At 47.1% G+C, this 25,350-nt stretch overlaps 2 protein-coding genes across 3 annotated transcripts in view; both read left to right on the top strand.

Annotated features, from left to right (window-relative positions):
* LOC123762141 (band 7 protein AGAP004871) overlaps window positions 1-25,350 on the top strand; it is a 624,034-nt gene that overhangs the window by 120,616 nt on the left and 478,068 nt on the right. For both annotated transcript variants that reach the window (XM_045748512.2, XM_045748513.2), the window contains exon 2: window positions 22,706-23,580. The gene's annotated coding sequence lies outside the window, so the exon portion shown is untranslated. The remainder of the gene's footprint in view (window positions 1-22,705; window positions 23,581-25,350) is intronic.
* On the top strand, window positions 23-463 carry LOC123761999 (uncharacterized). The gene has a single exon (XM_045748161.2). It carries the CDS (start codon window positions 23-25, stop codon window positions 461-463), a length of 441 nt encoding a protein of 146 aa, XP_045604117.2.

Consider the following 25,350-nt stretch of genomic DNA (forward strand, 5'->3'; position numbering starts at 1 on the left):
ACGCTCCGCTCACTGGCCCATAATGCTCCACCCACAGTCAACCCACGCTCCGCTCACTGACAACCCACGCTCCGCCCACTGGCAACCTACGCTCCGCCCACTGTCAATCCACGCCCCGCCCACTGGCAACCCACGCTCCGCCCACTGGCAACCTACGCTCCGCCCACTGTCAATCCACGCCCCGCCCACTGGCAACCCACGCTCCGCCCACTGGCAACCTACGCTCCGCCCACTGTCAATCCACGCCCCGCCCACTGGCAACCCACGCTCCGCTCACTGGCCCATAATGCTCCACCCACAGTCAACCCACGCTCCGCCCACTGTCAACCCACGCCCCGCCCACTGTCAACCCACGCTCCGCCCACTGGCAACCTACGCTCCGCCCACTGTCAATCCACGCTCCGCCCACTGGCAACCCACGCCCCGCCCACTGGCAACCCACGCTCCGCTCACTGGCCCATAATGCTCCACCCACCATTCTCCGCCCGTCGCGTGCAACGTATAAATGAATATATAAAAAGCCAAATATATTAAGGCGAAATTTATAATTTTTTTAATACTTGGTGCATATATTTGGATTTGATCCTCCACAAGGATTTGCAGGCTCTGTGGGTCTCTACAAGAGCACCCAAGGCTCTGTGTGCTTCTACAAGAGCACCCAAGGCTCTGTGTGCTTCTACAAGAGCACCCAAGACTCTGTGAGTCTCTACAAGAGCACCCAAGGCTCTGTGTGCTTCTACAAGAGCACCCAAGGCTCTGTGTGCCTCTACGAGAGCACCCAAGGCTCTGTGAGCCTCTACAAGAGCACCCAAGACTCTGTGAGTCTCTACAAGAGCACCCAAGGCTCTGTGAGCCTCTACAAGAGCACCCAAGGCTCTGTGTACCTCTACAAGAGCACCCAAGGCTCTGTGTACCTCTACAAGAGCACCCAAGGCTCTGTGTACCTCTACAAGAGCACCCAAGGCTCTGTGTGTTTCTACAAGAGCACCCAAGGCTCTGTGTGCCTCTACAAGAGCACCCAAGGCTCTGTGAGTCTCTACAAGAGCACCCAAGGCTCTGTGTGCTTCTACAAGAGCACCCAAGGCTCCGTGAGTCTCTACAAGAGCACCCAAGGCTCTGTGTGCTTCTACAAGAGCACCCAAGGCTCTGTGTGCTTCTACAAGAGCACCCAAGGCTCCGTGAGTCTCTACAAGAGCACCCAAGGCTCTGTGTGCCTCTACAAGAGCACCCAAGGCTCTGTGAGTCTCTACAAGACCACCCAAGGCTCCGTGAGTCTCTACAAGAGCACCCAAGGCTCTGTGAGTCTCTACAAGAGCACCCAAGGCTCTGTGAGTCTCTACAAGAGCACCCAAGGCTCCGTGAGTCTCTACAAGAGCACCCAAGGCTCTGTGAGTCTCTACAAGAGCACCCAAAGCTCTGTGGGCCTCTATTTTAATTGATTGTGAAGATATACCTTGGGTTTATATATTGTGTGTGTGTGTGTGTGTGTGTGTGTGTGTGTGTGTGTGTGTGTGTGTGTGTGTGTGTGTGTGTGTGTGTATTAGAGAGGGGGGAGGGAGGCGGGGGTGTACCCGGCGCTGCTCGGGTGACGGAGGGCACATATACACTACACATTATCTACATAACTGTAGTCATATTGACAGTATACTGTCTGCATCATTATAAACCATCTTCACTATCCGAACTATCACCATCTATACACCCTTCATCATCACAACCTTCCCCTTCTCTCTCCTTCACCACCTTCACTAACGCTTTATCCACTTTTTTTTACCTTTCATTGGCTCTCTCTCTTTTTTCCCCTACCATCCTTCTTTATCAGTCTTCATTACCTTCTCTTCTTTATCACTCTCCCCCTCCCTCTTCTTCACTAACTTCCAACTTTCCCTTCATCACTGTAACCATCTTCAGTGCACACAATGGCTTTAAAAATAAACTGCTTAACACTGACCTGTCATATTGAAATCTATATTGTGGATAGAGGCTGATATTTAGTACGATTATAAATATTTTGTGAGACTAGCCCCAAGCCTCTGTCCTCCAATTTCAAGCTGATGATTTCCCTGTATCCCCTCTTTTTCCCTCCCACTCCCGGAGCCCTGAATTCGAGTCTAGGACCAGTTCTAAGCTATGTATTGAACTTCCAGCGTCGTTACTGTTGGTTCCATACTCATTGCTTTCCATTTATTAGGATTTAATTCCAGCATCCCTGTTCACGTCCTGGAACATTTTCCTGCTGTATTTTGCCTGTATTCTTCTCGTCAATTTGTCATCAACTACAAACATTGGCTAGCAGGAGTACACTTCCCCTGGTGGATCGTTTACATATATCAGGAACAGTGTGTGTGTGTGTGTGTGTGTGTGTGTGTGTGTGTGTGTGTGTGTGTGTGTGTGTGTGTGTGTGTGTGTGTGTAAAATATGAAGGTCGAGGGGCCCCTGTTTGTTCATCTTTTTTTTAGCTCCTATATAAATATATATATATATATATATATATATATATATATATATATAGTATATGTATATGTATATGTATATGTATGTATATATATATATATATATATATATATATATATATATATATATATATATATATATATATATATATATATATACACATACTGGCAAGACTTTGACGCTCCGCTACGAAAACATGTCGCAAATACTCATATCAAGAGAATTCCTGTTATTATTAATGAAAGTAACTGCCTAAAAGTTTGGATCACTTCCAAGGAGCCAAGAGGAAGGTGAACAAACAGGGCCCCTTGACCTTCTTATTCCACACACACACACACACACACACACACACACACACACACACACACACACACACACACACACACACACACACACACACACACACACACACACACACACACACACACACACACACACACACACACACACACACACACACACAGGGGGATACATTGAGCCTATTAGACCTAATCTTCACTCAGGAAGACATTGAGAACTTGGAACATGAACTAATACTACTAAGAACCAGTGATCACTGTATCCTAGTCTATGACTATATGATTGAACTTAAAATTGTAACCACGCGACAAGAGGTCAGGGGAAAGGAGAGTTGACTATAGGAAACTGGATCACAAGCGGATAACAGAATGTCTAGAAGATGTACATTAGGAGGAAGAACTTAAGAGGACAAACAGTACAGGAAAAGATGGATCGAGTCATATGGGAATGCAAGGAGACTGAAGGGAGTTTCACACCAACAGTTAGGTAAAACAGTAGGAAGAAATATAATAACCTTATGGTTTAATATACAGTGTCAGGAAGCAGAAATGAGAATCAGGATGGAGTCGAGGAAGCACAGAAGATAAAGGACGGCAGAAAACATAAATATATGCAACGAATAAAGACAATATCGGAAAGAAATTACGAGAACGATATTGCTATCGAAGCAAAACAGCAACCAATATTACTACAATAGTCCTGTAAGAAGGGAAATGACAGTGAACGACTGAGAGACAAGACCTCGGAGAACGGGACACACATGTACAGAAAGATAGAAAGGAAATCTGCGAGGTACTGAACACCAGTTTTCACGGAGTGTTCACCACCGAGCCTGAACAGCTCCCACTGTCAGAAGAGAGGAACTGAGATGAGAGACTAACTTATATAGAGGTGACAGCAGAGGGAATGAAACAGCTGACAAAAAAATAAATAAAAGGTAAAAAATCAATCAAGAGACATTGAAATAATTAGGTAATAATATCTTCGTATCAACACACACATAAATCACAATAACGTGATGCATCAAATGATATAAGGGCGAAGAGGTAGAACGGCCTATTGACACAGCTGGAGTGCAGGGGGGAGTTGTGTAAAACCCTGGTTTGTGTCTCGGAGAGGCTGCAGGATCCAGTAAGTTCAGTAGAACTTCGGTTTCAACTCTTTTTACCATGTAGTTCAGTCGATTAAGGCAGCGTCTGGGATGCTCCCGGACGCAGGTTCGAATCCTCGTCACGGCCCTTGTGGATTTGTTCGTCTTTGTATCAAGTTCCTCTTGCCGGCCGGGCTGGAGGGGACTAACTAGCTCTATTACCACCAAAATATGTCGCCTACGATGTTTTTCCTGTGATAATTTTAACAATCTTAGAATGAAAATATTTATATATATTTTTTCTTTCGCTCAGCGGTGTTGTCGGCTATTGTAAGTAGTGCCGCTCAGGGGCTAATATGTGTCGGCTATTGTAAGTAGTGCCGCTCAGGGGCTAATATGTCTAATTTACAATTCTTGAATTGTAAATTAGTGAATTACTGAATTCGAACGTGAAATTACTATTCACAGTTACTGTGTAGTATCTACACTTGATTGCTTGTCTTGATTACTTAAGGGAATCGCGTTATCGTATTTCGCTATCTCTCTCTCTCTCTCTCTCTCTCTCTCTCTCTCTCTCTCTCTCTCTCTCTCTCTCTCTCTCTCTCTCTCTCTCTCTCTCTCTCTCTCTCTCGCTCTCTGTCTCTCTGTCTGTCCCTCTGTCTGTCTCTCTCTCTCTCTCTCTCTCTCTCTCTCTCTCTCTCTCTCTCTCTCTCTCTCTCTCTCTCTCTCTCTCTCTCTCTCTCTCTCTCTCTCTCTCTCGTCTCGACTGTCTTGTTGTGTTTCGTTTGCCCTCTTATCAGAAGGTGCAGGCTCCTCTTATCTCCTCATCATCGCCCCTGGTGGTGATGCGGGTAGCGGCGTCCTCATTGTCTCCTGATAGGGAATGGTGCCGTGAGGCGGTGACCTGATGGCACCTCCCCTTGCTGCACCTGATGGCACCTTCCCTTGCTGCACCTGATGGCACCTCCCCTTGCTGCACCTGATCGGCACCTCCCCTTGCTGCACCTGATGGCACCTCCCCTTGCTGCACCTGATGGCACCTCCCCTTGCTGCACCTGATGGCACCTCCCCTTGCTGCACCTGATCGGCACCTCCCCTTGCTGCACCTGATCGGCACCTCCCCTTGCTGCACCTGATCGGCACCTCCCCTTGCTGCACCTGATCGGCACCTCCCCTTGCTGCACCTGATCGGCACCTCCCCTTGCTGCACCTGATCGGCACCTCCCCTTGCTGCACCTGATCGGCACCTCCTGCCCTGATGTTTACACTGTCGCCAAGGTCACGATGCTGTACCAGCGGCAAGCCAGCGAGCGGATTAAGATGTCCTCTAACACTCTCTACACTGCTGCCTCTCCTCTTCCATATCCATTACCTTCCCTATCCCTCCCATCCCTTTCCCTACGCCCGCAGACCATTCCTGTTCGATCCCCCCTACCTACCTACCTTCTCCCTCTCACCCCTTTCTTTTCCCCTGCCCCCCTTCCCTAATAACTCACGGTCCGGGGTCATCTCACCCTGAGGCACCCCGCCAAGGTACTCGGTAACCTACATAGGATAAAAAGCGGACGTATATACGAGTTAAGGGGTGTTCGGGGGATATGCTAATCAGGTTGCAATTGCATGCAAATACCCAGGCCACCAAAAATGAGTCGTGCCGCTTAAAGCTACGTCTCGTGTAAGGAGGAAATATAGCCACGGCTGCTTGAGTATGCTGCTCAAGTATGCTGGACTTGGGCAGCATACCTAGTTCTATATGTGTGTGTGTATACTGGACTTGGTGAGCTTTATGTGTGTATACTGGACTTGGGTAGCTGTGTATGTGTGTAGACAGGAAGAGGGTGTGTGTGTGTGTGTGTGTGTGTGTGTGTGTGTGTGTGTGTGTGTGTGTGTGTGTGTGTGTGTGTGTATGTGTGTGTGTACAGGACGTGGGTAGCTGTGTGTGTGTGTCCGGAGGGAAGGTGGGGGGGGGGGGACGAGCACTAGATAGAAAGAAAAACTTATGAAATCTGAAATGTGCGTTTGATTTTCCATAGAGTCTTTATCAACAGATTTTATGGCTGTCATCAACATTGAATGAGCGTTGATAACGTTGGTTCAAGGTTGCTCGAGCATGTTTTGCCCATTGAGAGAGAGAGAGAGAGAGAGAGAGAGAGAGAGAGAGAGAGAGAGAGAGAGAGAGAGAGAGAGACGAGGGCACCGTTAGAACCCCATGTCTCTGGCTCAGGTGTGTGGTGAAACACACACACACACACACACACACACACACACACACACACACACACACACACACACACACACACACACACACACACTGAGAAGTCATGAACCTCGCAGCTCACACAATATCCTGCGGAGAGTGCATGAAAGGCAGGTTTGTAAACCACTCTCACAGCCCAACTTGTCATGCCGGGTGAACCTCTGGTGCTTGGGTGAGAGGCTCAGGCGGTGATGGGGAGGCAGGCGGTGTGTTGGGGAAGGTGGGGGAGGCAGCAGGTGTGTTGGGGAAGGTGGGGGAGGCAGCAGGTGTGTTGGGGAAGGTGGGGGAGGCAGCAGGTGTGTTGGGGAAGGTGGGGGAGGCAGGCGGTGTGTTGGGGAAGGTGGGGGAGGCAGGAGGTGTGTTGGAGAAGGGTGGGGGAGGCAGGCGATGTGTTGGGGAAGGTGGGGGAGGCAGGCGGTGTGTTGGGGAAGGTGGGGGAGGCAGCAGGTGTGTTGGGGAAGGTGGGGGAGGCAGGCGGTGTGTTGGGGAAGGTGGGGGAGGCAGGCGGTGTGTTGGGGAAGGTGAGGGAGGCAGGAGGTGTGTTGGGGAAGGTGGGGGAGGCAGGCGGTGTGTTGGGGAAGGTGGGGGAGGCAGGCGGTGTGTTGGGGAAGGTGGGGGAGGCAGGAGGTGTGTTGGGGAAGGTGGGGGAGGCAGGCGGTGTGTTGGGGAAGGTGGGGGAGGCAGGCGGTGTGTTGGGGAAGGTGGGGGAGGCAGGCGGTGTGTTGGGGAAGGTGGGGGAGGCAGGAGGTGTGTTGGGGAAGGTGGGGGAGGCTGGAGGTGTGTTGGGGAAGGTGGGGGAGGCAGGCGGTGTGTTGGGGAAGGTGGGGGAGGCTGGAGGTGTGTTGGGGAAGGTGGGGGAGGCTGGAGGTGTGTTGGGGAAGGTGGGGGAGGCAGGCGGTGTGTTGGGGAAGGTGGGAGAGGCAGGCGGTGTGTTGGGGAAGGGTGGGGGAGGCAGGTAGTGTGTTGGGGAAGGTGGGGGAGGCAGGCGGTGTGTTGGGGAAGGTGGGGGAGGCAGGCGGTGTGTTGGGGAAGGTGGGGGAGGCAGGCGGTGTGTTGGGGAAGGTGGGGGAGGCAGGCGGTGTGTTGGGGAAGGTGGGGAAAGTGGTGGCTGTAGTGCAAGTGGGCATGTTGGGCGCGTCTGGAATAGTGGTAAATGTCTACTTGGTGGGGAACGGTGAGGAAGGACCACTTGAAGAATAATGAGGAAGATGAACGACTTGTATAAGGAGAGGGAGAAGCTTTAGAATAGTAGAAAGAAGGCGGCAGTAAGTAAACACAGCACTTAACGAGACCGTAGCAAGAGACGGGCCAACAAGAGACGGGCCAACAAGAGACGGGGCCAACAAGAGACGGGGCCAACAAGAGACGGGCCAGCAAGAGAAGGGCCAACAAGAGACGGGGCCAACAAGAGACGGGGCCAACAAGAGACGGGCCAACAAGAGACGGGGCCAACAAGAGACGGGCCAACAAGAGACGGGCCAACAAGAGACGGGGCCAACAAGAGACGGGCCAACAAGAGACGGGGCCAACAAGAGACGGGGCCAACAAGAGACGGGCCAACAAGAGACGGGGCCAACAAGAGACGGGGCCAACAAGAGACGGGGCCAACAAGAGACGGGCCAACAAGAGACGGGGCCAACAAGAGACGGGGCCAACAAGAGACGGGCCAACAAGAGACGGACCAACAAGAGACGGGGCCAACAAGAGACGGGCCAACAAGAGACGGGGCCAACAAGAGACGGGCCAGCAAGAGAAGGGCCAACAAGAGACGGGGCCAGCAAGAGACGGGGTCAACAAGAGACGGGCTAGCAAGAAGAGCGTACAAAAGACCAAGAAATACCTCTCATGTATATCTTCAGGACAGGAGAGGTAAAAAGAGAATGAGAAGCTGTGAGGAAGAGGAGCTTCGTGAGAAGAGGAGAAGACGAGGAGGAAAAGAAGAAGAGAATAAAGGTGATATATTGGACCCACTCCGGGAGGCTTCATGAGCGGAATTCACAAAGGTGCTAACCTGTGCGCTCAAGAGGCCTGTGCTAATCTCTCTCTCTCTCTCTCTCTCTCTCTCTCTCTCTCTCTCTCTCTCTCTCTCTCTCTCTCTCTCTCTCTCTCTCTCTCTCTCTCTCTCTCTCTCCAGTACACGGCTCAAGCACCAGCTAATCTCATGTTTAAGAGATAAACCACACAATATTATCTGATCCGCCTGAGGATATATTTTAATAACAAAAGATTTTATAATTGGACGCATTATCTGCTTTTGAGGTAGAAAACGGGGGTATTTTATAGGGCGGACTGCTGCAACTTTCTCAGATTATTCGCGGTCGGAAAAGTTTTTTTTTTGTAATGTCATTCAGTGGTTTGCATTTTGCGGTAGTGAAGGAGCGTTTATTAATATGGCCATCATGGTGCACTGTGGCCTAGCTGATGTTCGGTCCTCGATTAGCCAATCATTTGAGGGTGAGGATTGTCGCCATTAGTGATGTGCGAATTATCTTGTGAAAGTGATTGTTGACGGCGGTGGTGGGGGATTGTGACACGACACAGACAGTTAGCTGAGAGGAGACAATGAAGCTATCATTGAGAGAAGGCGAGGGTGAAGCAGATCGACCTGTTCTCTCAACTAATGTGTCTCATTTTGTTCGCTGTAGTCCCCCCCCCCCCCAATGTAGTCCCCCCAATGTGCTCCCCCCAATGTAGTCCCCCCAATGTGCTCCCCCCAATGTGCTCCCCCCAATGTATAAAACAACAGGTGCTATAAAAAGTAGCGGCTCGCAATATCCACGTTTCTTTATGCGTAGCTGAGTCAGGTTACAGAGTTGGCTTGGGTGCGTGCATTTTAGTACCCTTTATTGTGTACGTTCTGGCAAATCAAGAGAACGGGCTGTGGTAAGAAGGGTGAAATAGAGACAAAGAAAACGGGATAGCAGGAGCCGTGGAGAAGAACAACTCCTCCCAACAGAACTAGCAATTACATAATAACATAAAGAAACTAGTGTTTAAGATGAGTATTGTCCGACGAAGGAAGATAAGGTCTTGCAATAAAGACCTTATCTTCCTAATAAAGACCTTGCAATAAGGTCTTCATTTGTGTGTGCGTGGCAGGGTGGGTGTACGGAGGTGTAGGGCATGGTGTAGCAAGGGTGGTGATGGCGCTGTGTGCTTCCTAAGGGCCGGATATGTGGTGTTGACGAGATGGATATCTCCAGTGTTGATATGAAGTCTGTACAGCGGGTCAATGCTGGGGGGCAGTGATAATGGAAAACACAGGAGTTTGGCGTTCCTTGACATTTATAATAGGTTAGTAATGGATAGAATTAAGTACAAGGGAGGCATCCCCATCTGTGTGCGGCATTTGACCTGTGAGAGGCACCCATCCCACCCTCCCTCCCTCCCTGGCCAGGGGACAGTGATATAAAGTCCGGCTGGACAAATATTGCATAGTCAATACAATCTATTCATACCTGGAACAAACTGTATGGTTCATATGTCCTCCTAGCTTGTTGTACCTTTTGGGTTACAATTGAACTGTTCTAACGTTAGAATTTTTGTGTCGAATCTGGCCTTAAAGTTGGAGGTGGCTTCCACACCTTAGTCGTTCAATGTATTCCATTTGTTGTCTGGTTGAATGTGAAGAAGTTCTCGTAGGCAATAGTTCGTGTTCTGATTCTTTGACTTGATTCCGTGTCCAGCTTCCACCTATATTCTCTCGCCCTACTTTATCTTATCTTAAAGAGGCGGTCTTTATCCACCTTGTTCCTTCTCTTCTCAGCTCTTCCCTCATATTCCTTGCCTCCCCATCCATGCTTCCTAACCCTACGGCTTAGTGGAAGGTATAGTGATGATCATGGTGAAGGATTACTACTCTAGGGAGGTCCAGGTGTAGCAACATCAGCCTCTTCATCCTTCTCTCTTTTTTTGCAACATCACTGATGGGTTTAGCATGCACGGAGCCTAGCACCTCTCTTCGTTGGTTTAAGGTGAATTATTGGGAGGGAAATTTACCATGAAAATAGAAGGAGGCTGTAATCATTCAGAGTCCCACGTCACATTGAGGTTACAGGTCAATATCCTTAAAATCCTGGGGGCCAGATTTACGAAGTAGTTACGCTAGCACTTACGAACCTATCCATCTTTTCTCAATCTTCGGCGGCTTTGTTTACGATTATTAAACAGTTAATGAGCTCCGAAGCTCCAGGAGGCAGTTTATAACAATAACAACAGTTGATTGAGAAGTTTTCTTGCTTGTAAAATATTCATACTTCACATGTAAATTTCCAGAAACCAGACAGAGACACGTTACTCGAGGTGATTGGCCAATAACCTCAGGGGAACACCTATTTAGAGGGTGCAAACCCGCTCAGAAATGACGTACAGGTCCTCCCTGGAAGGTATAGGCAGTAGAGGTAGAAATTGTGTCCCCTCGAGAGTCTGAATAATTGAGGACAACTCCGGTGATTATATAGAAACGTTATCTCTGTTATCTAGACACATTAATTTGCATGTTGATTGTGGAGGGTCGGTGGTAGGAGAGGGCAGGGCTGGGGTGGTGTACTGATAAGGGTATGGCAGGGCTGGGGTGGTGTACTGATAAGGGTATGGCAGGGCTGGGGCGGTGTACTGATAAGGGAATACACTGTATATGGCAGGGCTGGGGTGGTGTACTGATAAGGGAATTACACTGTGTATGGCAGGGCTGGGGTGGTGTACTGATAAGGGAATACACTGTATATGGCAGGGCTGTGGTGGTGTACTGATAAGGGAATACACTGTATATGGCAGGGCTGAGGTGGTGTACTGATAAGGGAATACACTGTGTATGGCAGGGCTGGGGTGGTGTACTGATAAGGGAATACACTGTATATGGCAGGGCTGGGGTGGTGTACTGATAAGGGCAAAAATACACTATTACTTGTGATACACAGGTTGTATCAAGTGGGGTGATAATAGCTGGATCTTCACAATCCTTTGAATGTATTTACATCTCAGTAAATTTATTTCAATTTATCTGAAAGATTCTCCATGATTATTGTCCAGATATTTTACAAACTTAAAACACACACTTTCTCTCTCTTCCAGTCTCACTCTCTCCCTCATTTCTCGCGTGTATTGTATTCATTGAATACATAACACAAGCGCTGTATTTGTCATCCTCCCACACCATTCCAGCTCTCGCAGACTGCAGACTGGTGCATCACGGCAGACTCCCAGCTTAAGCTGTACCTAATCTAAGAATCCAAGTGTGTTGTAGATATGAAGAAGTTGCTTGTGTGTATCTATCTGATATCTATAAATTAGAATGTGTCTTTCTGTCCGAAAATGGAGGCCTGACCCATGGGGCTAGTAGCCTCACCCTGTTTTTAAACTCTAATTACTCTTGGGTAGGTGCTTAACATGATTTGGTCGGGGTTGACATAAATGAAACAAATACCTCTTGACACAGTACAAAGGCTACCCCCACTAATTTTACAGTATCATAATTATTCTTGGAATTATTTTATTCAATTTTTTTTTGTTTCTCATTTGATTTTTCTTTCTTGTAAAGTGATTCATATTGGGACTGCAAAATGTAAAAAAATATCATACTTTGCCTGTAATTAGCTGTAAAACAGAAATTTTTACGTAAATGAAGGTGATAGAGAGCTGGGTGATAGGAGGTCACCCTCACCTGCAGCCCCCCTCACCTGCAGCCCCCCTCACCTGCAGCCCCCCCTCACCTACAGCCACCCTCACCTGCAGCCCCCCCTCACCTGCAGCCCCCCTCACCTTCACCACAACTGTTGGGTGAGGGGGGGGGGGGTCACTGTCCCCTCCCTTTCCAGATACGACAAGAGTCCAGAGAGAGAGAGAGAACTAGGGACGGAGGGTGTGGGGAGAGAGAGAGAGGGGGAGGGCTGGAGTGTGGAGAAGGAAGGAGAGGGGAAGTGATGTAGAGGAGATGAATGAGAGAGAGGGGACAGCAACTAGCGTGTATATATACGCTACAAACATACACCAAGCGCCATGCGTGATGGAAAGCGTAATGAATGAGGGGTGAGGGAAGGGGGAACAGGCTAAAATAAGAATACGAATGTGTGTGTGAGAGAGAGAGAGAGAGAGAGAGAGAGAGAGAGAGAGAGAGAGAGAGAGAGAGAGAGAGAGAGAGAGAGAGAGAGAGAGAGAGATTATAAATGTGAGAGCAAACTGGTCCAACTGCTGTGTAAAGTGTGACATTCTCCCTAGAGAGTCTCTTTACTGTGAGGTATGAGGCATGTGAGGTATGAGGCATGGTGGTATCAGTCATGGGAGGTATGAGGCATATGAGGTACTGAAGCATATGGGGTATGAGACATGAGAACTTGCATTATTTATTATGTTTAATAAAATCTATAATTATAGAGGTGAGGTGCACCTGGGAGCAGGTGAGACCATTGTCACGAGAACCTCCCTAGAAAAGGAGATTAAGCCTATTCCATCATCACCTGTTCAACCAAGTAACGTCTGCATAGAACAATTACAGCAAAAAAACAACAACTAGTACTCAGACGTCTTAGACAGTGTAGTCTACTCCCCCCCCCCTACTCTCCTGTACCCATGACCCCCCCCCCCATCACACCTGGTGACAGCAGGTGAACAAGCACCTTGATTGGTTCTACCTGCCTGCTTGCAATTATCGAGACACCAGCGCCACCTGGCCGGCCGTTTCTCCGTATATATACAAGCTAGTCAGCTCAGAATACTCTTCAAGGGGGCCAGATTCACGAAAGCACTTACGCAAGCACTTACGAACCTGTACATCTTTTCTCAATCTTTGGCGGCTTTGTTTACAATTATTAAACAGTTAATGAGCTCCGAAGCACCAGGAGGCTGTTTATAACAATAACAACAGTTGAATGGGAAGTTTTCATGCTTGTAAACTGTTTAATAAATTTAACCAAAGCCGTCAAAGATTGAGGAAAGATGTTACACGTTCGTAAGTATTTTCGTGAATCTGGCCCCTGTGCTCAGTAGCTGTGTATCTTTGCTTTCACGCTCCTTTGGGTGATGGTAGATTCACGCGGCTTAGTATTCAGTATTTTCAGCACCATTTTATTTCTTGTTCTCTAACGTAACGTTAACTTATCTGTTTGATTGTTTGGTTTGATTGTTTGGCACCCTGTAATATAGTTTTTAAGGAACAATTTTCAGTTTGGTTATTTGTTAAAATTAGTTTTTCATATTATAGTATTTACATTTTTCCATACCCAATAGTTATATCCTGCATTTACCACTTTCGGAAGAAGGCAACATAGCAGTTTTATCTTAATTTGTTTTTACTTTTTTGTATTATATATGATCGTGGTTCGTTTATATATGTTCGTTTATATGTGTTTTATACATATGTTCCATCTGCCCTAAGCCACTGCTCTTAGTAATTTTATCGTAACACCATTATGAAGAGAAAGCGACAAGTCATCATTACTATATAACACTTGGAAGGGATATTGAGCATGGGAGAGGAGATGGGATGGGAGGACGGGAGAGGAGATGGGATGAGAGGACGGGAGAGGAGATGGGATGGGAGGACGGGAGAGGAGATGGGATGGGAGGACGGGAGAGGAGATGGGATGGGAGGACGGGAGAGGAGATGAGAGGACGGGAGAGGAGATGGGATGGGAGGACGGGAGAGGAGATGGGATGGGAGGACGGGAGAGGAGATGGGATGGGAGGACGGGAGAGGAGTTGGTCAGTGTGGACATGACAACTCTCAGGTTGCTTCATATCATATCATTACTCTCCCAGTCCTGAGATCCTTCATGCCAGTTGCAAATATCGTTTCCATCTGTCTGTCTGTCTGTCTGGCAGACAGACAGACAGATATCTGCCTTGTCTATCTCTAATTTCCTTCGATCGGAATTTCTCTCCACATGTTGAGAATTTCACGAGTTGGAAAGTTATTCCCTTATATATACATAAATATATATATATATATATATATATATATATATATATATATATATATATATATATATATATATATATATATATATATATATGTGTGTGTGTGTGTGTGTGTGTGTGTGTGTGTGTTGTGTGTGTGTGTGTGTTTATATAATATTAGTATTGGAAGGATCACAGCGTTTGAATTTATGCATCTCAGACGCCTAAAGCCAGAAATTAAGAAAACTATATTTCCACCTAACGAGGTCTGCCAGTAACCTCAAAGACGTTAATGACTCATTCCAGATCTTAACTCAGTGCCGACGAAGTTCTATTTCACGTTATCAGTGATCACACAGGTGAAAGACAGATTGGGCTGACTGCATCTTCCTGGATTACCAGAGAGCGTTTGACAGTGTTTCATGCTATAAGTAACTACATCAGACTTAAAAGATCAAGATGGGGTTAATTATAAGTATGTTGAATTGGAGGAGAAAATACATTTCCAACAGAAAAGAGCGCAAATGTGTTATTGTAGAGATAAAAAAGGGGTTAACCAGACCACACACTAGAAAGTGAAGGGACGACGACGACGTTTCGGTCCGTCCTGGACCATTCTCAAGTCGATTGTGATGACAATCGACTGAGTCCCAGTCGATTGTCGACTGGGACCCAGAGTCTCTGTGATGTGTCAGTGACGTATCTTGAGGTGGACATCAACAATGATGTCTCCCATACCTTGAGTGGTACAGCACTGGGGGGTACTAGAACCTGCCCCCACTCTCACTAACTAGCGGCACAGGACCAAGGTGATATAACCTACATCTTGACCAGAGGTACAGCACTGAGGTCATGTAACCTGTCCATTCACATCCGCTGTACACTACCGGAATTATACAGTGTGTGTTCCTATAACAAGCTGCACATAATCCTGTTACACAGAAGCCGGGAAAAACAGGTTTAGCCTGCACACGTGGGCGCCAGATAGCATTTTTCAATCGTTACAGCGGCACACAGAACCAACTCCGTTCACAATCCAGTTTAGGTTATCATCAGCAATCTCTGAGAAATCTTATTGAGATTCAGGCAACCAAGGGGGCGAGGGGGGGGGGGGAAGGGGCAGCCCGGGAAAGTGGGGTGATGCCCGAGGGGAGGAAGAGGGCATCAGTTCTTGGGCCTCGCCTTTCTAACCGGCAGTTATCTAGTGCGCTGACGCCCGACTCGTTTTGTTGTTATCATATCAGCTATATATTTCTTTCTTTCACACACACACACACACACACGCACACACACACACACACACACACACACACACACACACACACATACACACACACACAGGCTAGGGGCCTCGTAGCCTGGTGGATAGCGCGCAGGATTCGTAATTCTGTGGCGCGGGTTCGATTCCCGCACGAGGCAGAAACAAATGGGCAAAGTTTCTTTCACCCTGAATGCCCCTGTTACCTAGCAGTAAATAGGTACCTGGGAGTTATTCAGCTGTCACGGGCTGCTTCCTGGGGTGTGTGTGTGTGTGTGTGGTGTGGGAAAAAAAAAAATAGTAGTTAGTAAACAGTTGATTGACAGTTGAGAGGCGGGCCGAAAGAGCAAAGCTCAACCCCCGTAAAAACACAACTAGTAAACACACACACACACACACACACACACACACACACACACACACACACACACACACACACACACACACACACGTGAGCCACAGGTTTAGTAAGTAAGATGGAGAGATGCACATCAAGAAAAAGTTTAGGAAATGTAGAATAGTGTGCTTTGGTCTGCCTTTATGACACAATGTGGTGAGATTCGTAGCTAAGCTAGGGCTGTATTTTTTGTCAGAACTGCCAGTGCTTGTAAGCTTTGTCTCCTGACTTTTCCCCCCTTCTCGGTCGGCCGAGCGGACAGCACACTGGACTTGTGATCCTGCGGTCCCGGGTTCGATCCCGGGCGCCGGCGAGAAGCAATGAGCAGGGTTTCTTTCACCCTATGCCCCTGTTACCTAGCAGTAAAATAGGTACCTGGGTGTTAGTCAGCTGTCACAGGCTGCTTCCTGGGGGGGTGGAGGCCTGGTCGAGGACCGGGCCGCGGGGACACTAAAGCCCCGAAATCATCTCAAGATAACCTCAAGATAACCTTTCCCCCCCCCCCATGACTATCCTGATACAATTACCATCTATCCTTCGAAGTTTAATGAAGCTAGCCGCAAGCCTCTGCCTTCCATCCTCAAGCAGACAAACAGGCAGACAATATCTTTTGAAGATATAGATACACGTGCCATCAAGGCAGAGGATGCAGACACTGATTGGCTATGACCAAAACAGACTATATTTCTATATTAATAAATACTCAGCAACATGTGAGAGATCTTATCCTACAACATCAAATTGCAAACTTTCTTGCAATGAAATAACGTCTTACCACGGCATCCATCATCCATCCATCCTTACCATCCTTATCCATCCTTACCAACTGCATGCAATCGGGTTAACTAACATTATTTGCCGCGCTAAATGGCTGACTTTCACTCATTTAATTTACTATAGGTGATGTGTAGGTCGGGGCACCGGCTAGCATGTCACTCGTTGCTAATCCAGTTTGCTGGTGTGACCAGGAATCTCGGCAGAGATGCTTGGTATGCCGGAGTGTGACGGAGGCCCCCAACACAGTCAACTGATCGCGCAGGGAAATCCCAGTGAAAATTGGTTTGTTCTGTGTCCCTCCCAAACCCACCCACTCCCTCCTCGTGCTGTGGAAGACTGATTTATGCAGTGCTGAGAGTATATATATATATATATATATATATATATATATATATATATATATATATATATATATATATATATATATATATATATATATACATTAAACTGTTTAGCTAGTTTAGATTCTAATATATTTAGCTAAATGGAGTTCCTAAACCAATTATGTACTCTGTAACCTTTTCCACTACCACACATAAAATGGGTATGGAGTCCACCACCACCAATAGGACGGGTATGAGCTCCATTATCACCCACAGGACGGGTATGGGGAGTATAATAAACATAACGAAATAAAAACAAACTTGGGCTTCGCCTGATCCATTGTAATCAGTGAGGCAATCTCTTTCTACGAGTGTATCTTTCACGATGTCAAACTACCTCTCACTATTTCTTTTCTCTTAACTACAGATTTCTTTTCCCTGTTAGCCTGGCTCTCTGAAGCGCTACGATTCCATACATGCTGGTGGTTGGGTATACATGCATACAGCCTACTGACAAGTGTATAGAAGTGCTGAATCCCGGTTAATAGCCTCGTGGCATCCATCAACCAAATGACAAACTGGTGGCAAATTACTCTCAATTCCGAGTTTTACGATATACTCATTTCCACTGGCTATGTTAGCATAGCTCACATAGGGACTATTACTACACCTCATATAGGGACTATTACCACACCTCACATAGGGACTATTACCACAGCTCACATAGGGACTGTTACCACACCTCACATAGGGACTGTTACCACACCTCACATAGGGACTGTTACCACACCTCACATAGGGACTGTTACCACACCTCACATAGGGACTATTACCACACCTCACATAGGGACTGTTACCACACCTCACATAGGGACTATTACCACACCTCACATAGGGACTATTACCACACCTCACATAGGGACTATTACCACAGCTCATATATGGGGGAAACAAAACACAGTCAGTCCTTCCCTCCTGTTGTCAAGAAGCAGAGTACATCTCTGGATCGGGTCGTGACTTGCCTGCAGCTCTTGACAGTAGACGAACCACTCGCTACACGTCGACGAATCATTATTGATAAAAACTCCAATAGCTGAACGGGGCGCCGCCGCCCCCACTACTACAGCGACTGTGCTCAGTCCTGATTGCTCAGGCTATAGGCTGCATTTGTATGTGTTAAATGGTGTCATCTTGAACATCAGGTCCTCCAGGACCTCTGTCTTCTGACCTTTGACCTCTGACCTCTGTCCTACCACCTCGTCTGAGTGGTTCTCCCTGATCTACGTCGGCCAATAGGAGCCGACCTGTGGGGGCGTCTCTCTTGCATCCTGATCATCCGAGGACTTGTGGGCGTGATATTTTCACCAATCATATTATGCCATGTTTTGCCTTCATCCTGATTGGTTGATTCAATCAGGTGAGGAGGATGTGGGGGGGCCTCCAAGATCGCTTCAGGAGTCCTCATGTCGCTTATTTAATTACATAAAATTGTAAATTAAAGTAAATTTGATTTTTTTTAACTAATTAAGACTTGTGAAGTTATTACAATATTAATATAGTATGCTAAGATGTGTGTAGATGGCCGCTAGGCTGCCTGGCCTTCTGTCCACTAGGCTGCCTAGCCTTCTGTCCACTAGGCTGCCTGGTTTTCTGTCCACTAGGCTGCCTGGTCTTCTGTCCACTAGGCTGCCTAGCCTTCTGTCCACTAGGCTGCCTGGTCTTCTGTCCACTAGGCTGCCTGGCCTTCTGTCCACTAGGCTGCCTGGTCTTCTGTCCACTAGGCTGCCTAACCTTCTGTCCACTAGGCTGCCTGGTCTTCTGTCCACTAGGCTGCCTAGCCTTCTGTCCACTAGGCTGCCTGGTCTTCTGTCCACTAGGCTGCCTGGTCTTCTGTCCACTAGGCTGCCTAGCCTTCTGTCCACTAGGCTGCCTGGTCTTCTGTCCACTAGGCTGCCTGGCCTTCTGTCCACTAGGCTGCCTGGTCTTCTGTCCACTAGGCTGCCTAGTCTTCTGTCCACTAGGCTGCCTAGTCTTCTGTCCACTAGGCTGCCTGGTCTTCTGTCCACTAGGCTGCCTAGCCTTCTGTCCACTAGGCTGCCTGGTCTTCTGTCCACTAGGCTGCCTAGCCTTCTGTCCACTAGGCTGCCTGGTCTTCTGTCCACTAGGCTGCCTGGTCTTCTGTCCACTAGGCTGCCTAGCCTTCTGTCCACTAGGCTGTCTGGTCTTCTGTCCACTAGGCTGCCTGGCCTTCTGTCCACTAGGCTGCCTGGTCTTCTGTCCACTAGGCTGCCTAGCCTTCTGTCCACTAGGCTGCCTGGCCTTCTGTCCACTAGGCTGTCTGGTTTTCTGTCCACTAGGCTGTCTGTTCTTCTGTCCACTAGGCTGCCTGGTTTTCTGTCCACTAGGCTGCCTGGGCTTCTGTCCGCTAGGCTGCCTGGGCTTCTGTCCACTAGGCTGCCTGGGCTTCTGTCCGCTAGGCTGCCTGGGCTTCTGTCCACTAGGCTGCCTGGGCTTCTGTCCACTAGGCTGCCTGGCCTTCTGTCCGCTAGGCTGCCCGGCATTTTGTCTCGTTATTCATCAGTCTCGCTGTCCATCCCGTCTGCCTCCTCCTATCCTTTACTGTCTATCTTCCCTCCCCCAGCACCTCCTTCAGCTCCTTTCATCTCACAATTACTGTTCATGTCCTCTCCCTTAGTCACTGAGGAGTTCTGTTTTCATATCTTTCTACCTATCCTTTCTCCTTTCCTTACTGTCTATCCTCTTTCCTTTCCTTACTGTCTATTCTCTCCCATTCTTCTTCCTCTTATTATCAATGACGCGCTTTCCTTCCTTTGCATTTTCCACTATCAATCGCCTCTCACAATATTGTCTGAGAAATGGCGTTCGATTCCCAATAGTCGAGTCCTGTTATCCCTTCCAAGTACTGTATAGTATAGGCTTAAGACTGTCTCCTCAATATTATCTTACCTTCCTCCTTGTCCTTCCTATCTTCGCCATCTGTTCCCTCTCCTTCGCTATTCTTCTCCTTCGTCTTTCTCCACATTTCGAACAGCTGAGATGCAGGTAAACAAAATATTGATGTACGAAGCTTCGTACAAAAGTGGTGGAGTTGTCGTCAAGGTAACTAGGGGGTTGTTTTCACAACCTGTTGTGTTTCACGTGACTGTTGTTGGTGAAAAGGGTGTGGGATGGTGCCAGAGGCTTCATAGGGGTGTTGTTGAATCACCAAGTGCCACAGTGTCTGGTAGAGTGACACTGTTGAATCACCAAGTGCCGCAGTGTCTGGTAGAGTGACACTGTTGAATCACCAAGTGCCACAGTGTCTGGTAGAGTGACACTGTTGAATCACCAAGTGCCGCAGTGTCTGGTAGAGTGACACTGTTGAATCACCAAGTGCCGCAGTGTCTGGTAGAGTGACACTGTTGAATCACCAAGTGCCGCAGTGTCTGGTAGAGTGACACTGTTGAATCACCAAGTGCCACAGTGTCTGGTAGAGTGACACTGTTGGATCACCAAGTGCCGCAGTGTCTGGTAGAGTGACACTGTTGGATCACCAAGTGCCACAGTGTCTGGTAGAGTGACACTGTTGAATCACCAAGTGCCGCAGTGTCTGGTAGAGTGACACTGTTGAATCACCAAGTGCCGCAGTGTCTGGTAGAGTGACACTGTTGAATCACCAAGTGCCGCAGTATAAATATAAAGAAATTCAAACAGCAATATTGAGATAAAATATTAAGGTTAAGAGAGCCAGCTTTTCTAAATTAGTTGGTAAAAGGTATTTACCCAGATTGGAAAATATCCATAAGAAAATGAGCATTTTTATCATGTTGTTGTGTTCAATTTCACGCACATTAAAAAGTCGTTCCCAAGATGATCCCAAGATGTTCCCAAGATGTTCCCAAGATGTTCCCAAGATGTTCCCAAGATGTTCCCAAGATGTTCCCAAGATGTTCCCAAGATGTTCCCAAGATGTTCCCAAGATTTGTACTCTGGATGAGGTATCCGGAAGCCCCGAGACTGCAAATCTGACGCCAGAAGATTGCTTTTGAATATGAAAATCTGTGATATGGAAATATTAAAAAACTTTATTGACTTGGAGCCGACCAATTCGTCTCTGCCGACTTCAAAATGGTCGACATGGACGCCGACTCGGTGTCGGCGTTTGGTCGACATGGACGCCGACTCGGTGTCGGCGTTTGGTCGACATGGAAGCCGACTCCGACTGGTCTCTGACCAACCCGCCCTCACCAATTTTCTTAATCAGTCCCTAATCCTCTTCCCAGTCCCTCTTCCAGTCCCTAATCAAAACCTCACGTGCCCAACCAGTCACACCGGCGCGCAAAATTGACGTGATGTCCCTTTTTCTATTCCTGGGTCCTCTGTTAGGTTAGGTTCGGGTGATTTAGTTTAGTTTAATCAGTTTAGTGACGTTGTGAACGCCCGAGAGGACGGGCTACAGTGCCAGTCACCTAATTCCAACCAGTCATTGTGGGAAGTTTAGTGAGGCTAGCCGCAAGCATCAGACCTCCAATCTTGGACTACCAGACATCCTCTTTTGAAGACATAAACTGAATGGGGCTATCTAGTGGTGTCTGTATGTCTATGATTTTATCAATAATATCAATCGTGAATAAAATGTCAAGACACGGAACATTAAATTATAATTTTAATAAACCATTAAATCTTTTCTCGCCGGATCAGACAAAGTAAAAAAAAAATCAATGTAAAGTGTCCCAGAAAATGTAGAAAATTAAATTTTCACTAACTTGTAAGTTTGAACATAATTTCTGGCAAGAGAAGCTGTAAATAAGATTTCTTGTCTGACTTGGCAGTAAACTTGAGGGAGTTTCTCTGATGTAGTAATGAGGTCTGTCTTCCGCGAGAGGAGAGCAGAGATGCCGTCTGCTCAGGGCTCCTGCTTACAGCAATGGCTCGATTATTTTAGTCTACTGTATTTGTACTTTTGCCCAGGTGTGTTGAAGGATTTGGTGTTGTGGTGGTTGTTTTGTAGCTGGGTGGCCTTTGTGTTGATGTTGTGGTCTTTTGTGTTGATGTTGTGGCCTTTTGTGTTGATGTTGTGGTCTTTTGTGTTGATGTTGGGGTCTTTTGTGTTGATGTGTGACCTTTTGTGTTGATGTTGTGGCCTTTTGTGTTGATGTTGTGGCCTTTTGTGTTGATGTTGTGGTCTTTTGTGTTGATGTTGTGGTCTTTTGTGTTGATGTTGTGGTCTTTTGTGTTGATGTTGTGGTCTTTTGTGTTGATGTTGTGGCCTTTTGTGTTGATGTTGTGGTCTTTTGTGTTGATGTTGTGGCCTTTTGTGTTGATGTTGTGGTCTTTTGTGTTGATGTTGTGGTCTTTTGTGTTGATGTTGTGGCCTTTTGTGTTGATGTTGGGGTCTTTTGTGTTGATGTTGGGGTCTTTTGTGTTGATGTTGTGACCTTTTGTGTTGATGTTGGGGTCTTTTGTGTTGATGTTGTGGTCTTTTGTGTTGATGTTGGGGTCTTTTGTGTTGATGTTGTGGTCTTTTGTGTTGATGTTGGGGTCTTTTGTGTTGATGTTGGGGTCTTTTGTGTTGATGTTGGGGTCTTTTGTGTTGATGTTGTGGCCTTTTGTGTTGATGTTGTGGCCTTTTGTGTTGATGTTGTGGCCTTTTGTGTTGATGTTGTGGCCTTTTGTGTTGATGTGTGAGACCTTGTGTTGATGTGTTGCTATGTATTTCCTGTGTTGTGCCCTGAACAAGTGATTGTGACAATCAATATCACCCTCACTTTTCTCTCCCTAATCTCCATACCTTCATCTCTTCTCCCTTCTGTCCCCTCCCTTCACTTCTCTCTAATCCTGTCTCCTTCCCACACTTTTACCCATCCTCTTCCTTTTCTTTTCCTCGCCCATAGTGTACAAGAAAATGTCAATATTTGTTGAACCTTAACACTAATTAATTTTCTTTTCTTTCCAGTTCTTGGTCCAGTACAAGGGGTCGATATGATGAGCGCGGATCATCATGGGCACCAGGAGTAGCAACCGTAACATCACGGGTATGCTAGCGGATTTTCCAGCAACATCTGTGACGTTACGTGTGGGCTAGCGGACGTTCCAGCAACATCTGTAACGTTACGTGTGGGCTAGCGGACGTTCCAGCAACATCTGTAACGTTACGTGTGGGCTAGCGGACGTCCCAGCAACATCTGTAACGTTACGTGTGGGCTAGCGGACGTTCCAGCAACATTTGTTACATTACGTGTGTGTTAGCGGACGTTCCAGCAACATCTGTGACATTACATGTGTGCTAGCGAACGTTCCAGCAACATCTGTAACGTTACGTGTGGGCCAGCGGAGGTTCCAGCAACATCTGTAACATTACATGTGTGCTAGAGAACGTTCCAGCAACGTTTGTCACATTCCGTGTGAGCTAGCGAACGTTCCAGCAACATTCATGACATTACAAATGTTGTAGCGGACGTTCCAGCAACATTCATGACATTACAAATGTTGTAGCAGACGTTCCAGCAACATTCATGACATTACAAATGTTGTAGCGAACGTTCCAGCAACATTCATGACACGAGTGTGTTAGCGGACATTCTTGCAGCAACCATGATGTTACATCTGTGCTAGCGGACATTCCCAGCACCGACCGGGATGTTATCTGTGTGTTAAGTGGATGTTCCAGCAACATCTGTGACGTTACGTGTGTGCTGGCGGACGTTTCAGCGCCGAGTGGCGTACACCCGTGAACTATGAGGGACACAACAGGCTGGACAATCTGGTGACCGCTGCTTTGCAACTTTTTTTTTTTGTATTCCTTGGAAGCGGTGATCGGCCACACTCTAGGTGAGACATGTTGTGTACTTGATAATTTGTGTCATGTCTTGTGAATGGCTTCATGTGTATGTATGTATGTGCGTGTATGGCTATGTGTGTGTGTGTGAGTGTACTTGTGTTTGATTTATTTGACTGTTTTAATGTGATTTTATTGTTTTTATTTTAGTGCATAGTGTTCAAAATTATTTTATATTTTAGTTGTCTACTTGTATATATAGACGTATGTAGTTCACATTTCCCTTTAAAATGGCTGTTCTTGTTTCTGTAGCGTTTTGTAACGTTAATTACGTTAATCGTTCAGAATAGTAAACCAATTTTGCTCCTAAGAGGACTAACTACAGGAGGGTGTGAAGACATTATTGTGTTCAGTAGTTTTTAATCCACCTGGCACCATTATTCTCTTGCGTGTGGAGTGGGGCCATTAGCCACCTGGATGTCAACGGTTGGGTGGCACAGTAGGCTTCGTTCTTGACGCACAATTGGAAGTCCCGGGTTCGATTCCTGGCGGGACAGAAATGGTTTCCTTTCACCTAATGTCCCTGGACACCTTTTCAGTAAATAGGTATTTGTAGGATTTAGGCAACTGGTGTGTGTGTTGGGGTTGCATTCTAGGGAAAATCAGAAATTCGATCTTGGAAGGACTTTGATACAAGTGTAGAGTATATATACACACACGGGCTTCTTGTCCCCCAACAACGGGGATTTAAGGAAAACATTTAGTGTCTAGGGGTTAGGCTATGTACTTAGACGTGTGCGGGTGTTTGCCTGGTTCCCTTAGTCTCTTTATCTTTGCTTACAGTAAATCTTAAATCTTTATCTTTTATGGGATTTCTCTAGTATCCCCTCGACGACTTGTCTTTCACTCACGATTCATACTCGTAACTCATCACTTTGGACCCACCTTATATAACTCATCTCCTATGACCCACCTCTTACTCATAACTCATATCTTACGACCAACCTCTCACTCATAACTCATATCTTACGACCCACCTCTCACTCAGTAACTCATATCTTACGGCCCACCTTCCACTCACAACTCACATTTTACTCACGATTTAGCTCTTACGATTCCCTTCATACTGTATAAATCTCTTACCATCGGCCTCTTACGACTTGAATCATACTCACGACTGCTGTTTACGACTCATCCCCTCACGACTCGCCTTTCACATCTCATGGTTGGGTTGGGTCAGGCAAAGTCAGGTAGGTCGGGGAACTGACCGACGTAACTTAGCGTTGCTCTCCCCCTATAGCGGGCGACGGTCTCGCTTCATGCAGGTCGGCGTTCAATCCCCGACCGTCCAAGTGATTGGGTACAATTCATTCCGCCTCGCCGTCCCGTCCCAAATCCTTATCCTGACCCCTTCCAAGTCCTATATAGTCGTAATGGCTTGGCGCTTGCCCCCCTGATAATTCCTTCCTTCCTTCTCCTCCTATAGCACGCATCTCTGTACTAATTCCTATACATCATCCAGTGATGTACGAGTTTCCCATTTTCTTAATGGGTCAGCATCCTATTTCACTTGTACCGGACAGTCCCATGGTCCTGTGAACCCGTGGTCCTGTGGTCCATGGTCCTGTGAACCCGTGGTCCTGTGGTCCATGGTCCTGTGGTCCATGTTGTACCCATGTGTCATGCGTTGTTCCCATGTGTCATGTTTCTCTGTTTCCTCATACGAGAAATAGATGGACTATGTCAAACTGTCCGTAATTATGAATTATGACACATTTATCAGTTGTCTGGTTTGTGTATAGTTTATTGCTATAAACAAATGT

Source organism: Procambarus clarkii, chromosome 34, assembly GCF_040958095.1.
Source record: "Procambarus clarkii isolate CNS0578487 chromosome 34, FALCON_Pclarkii_2.0, whole genome shotgun sequence".
NCBI classification, from domain to species: domain Eukaryota; kingdom Metazoa; phylum Arthropoda; class Malacostraca; order Decapoda; family Cambaridae; genus Procambarus; species Procambarus clarkii.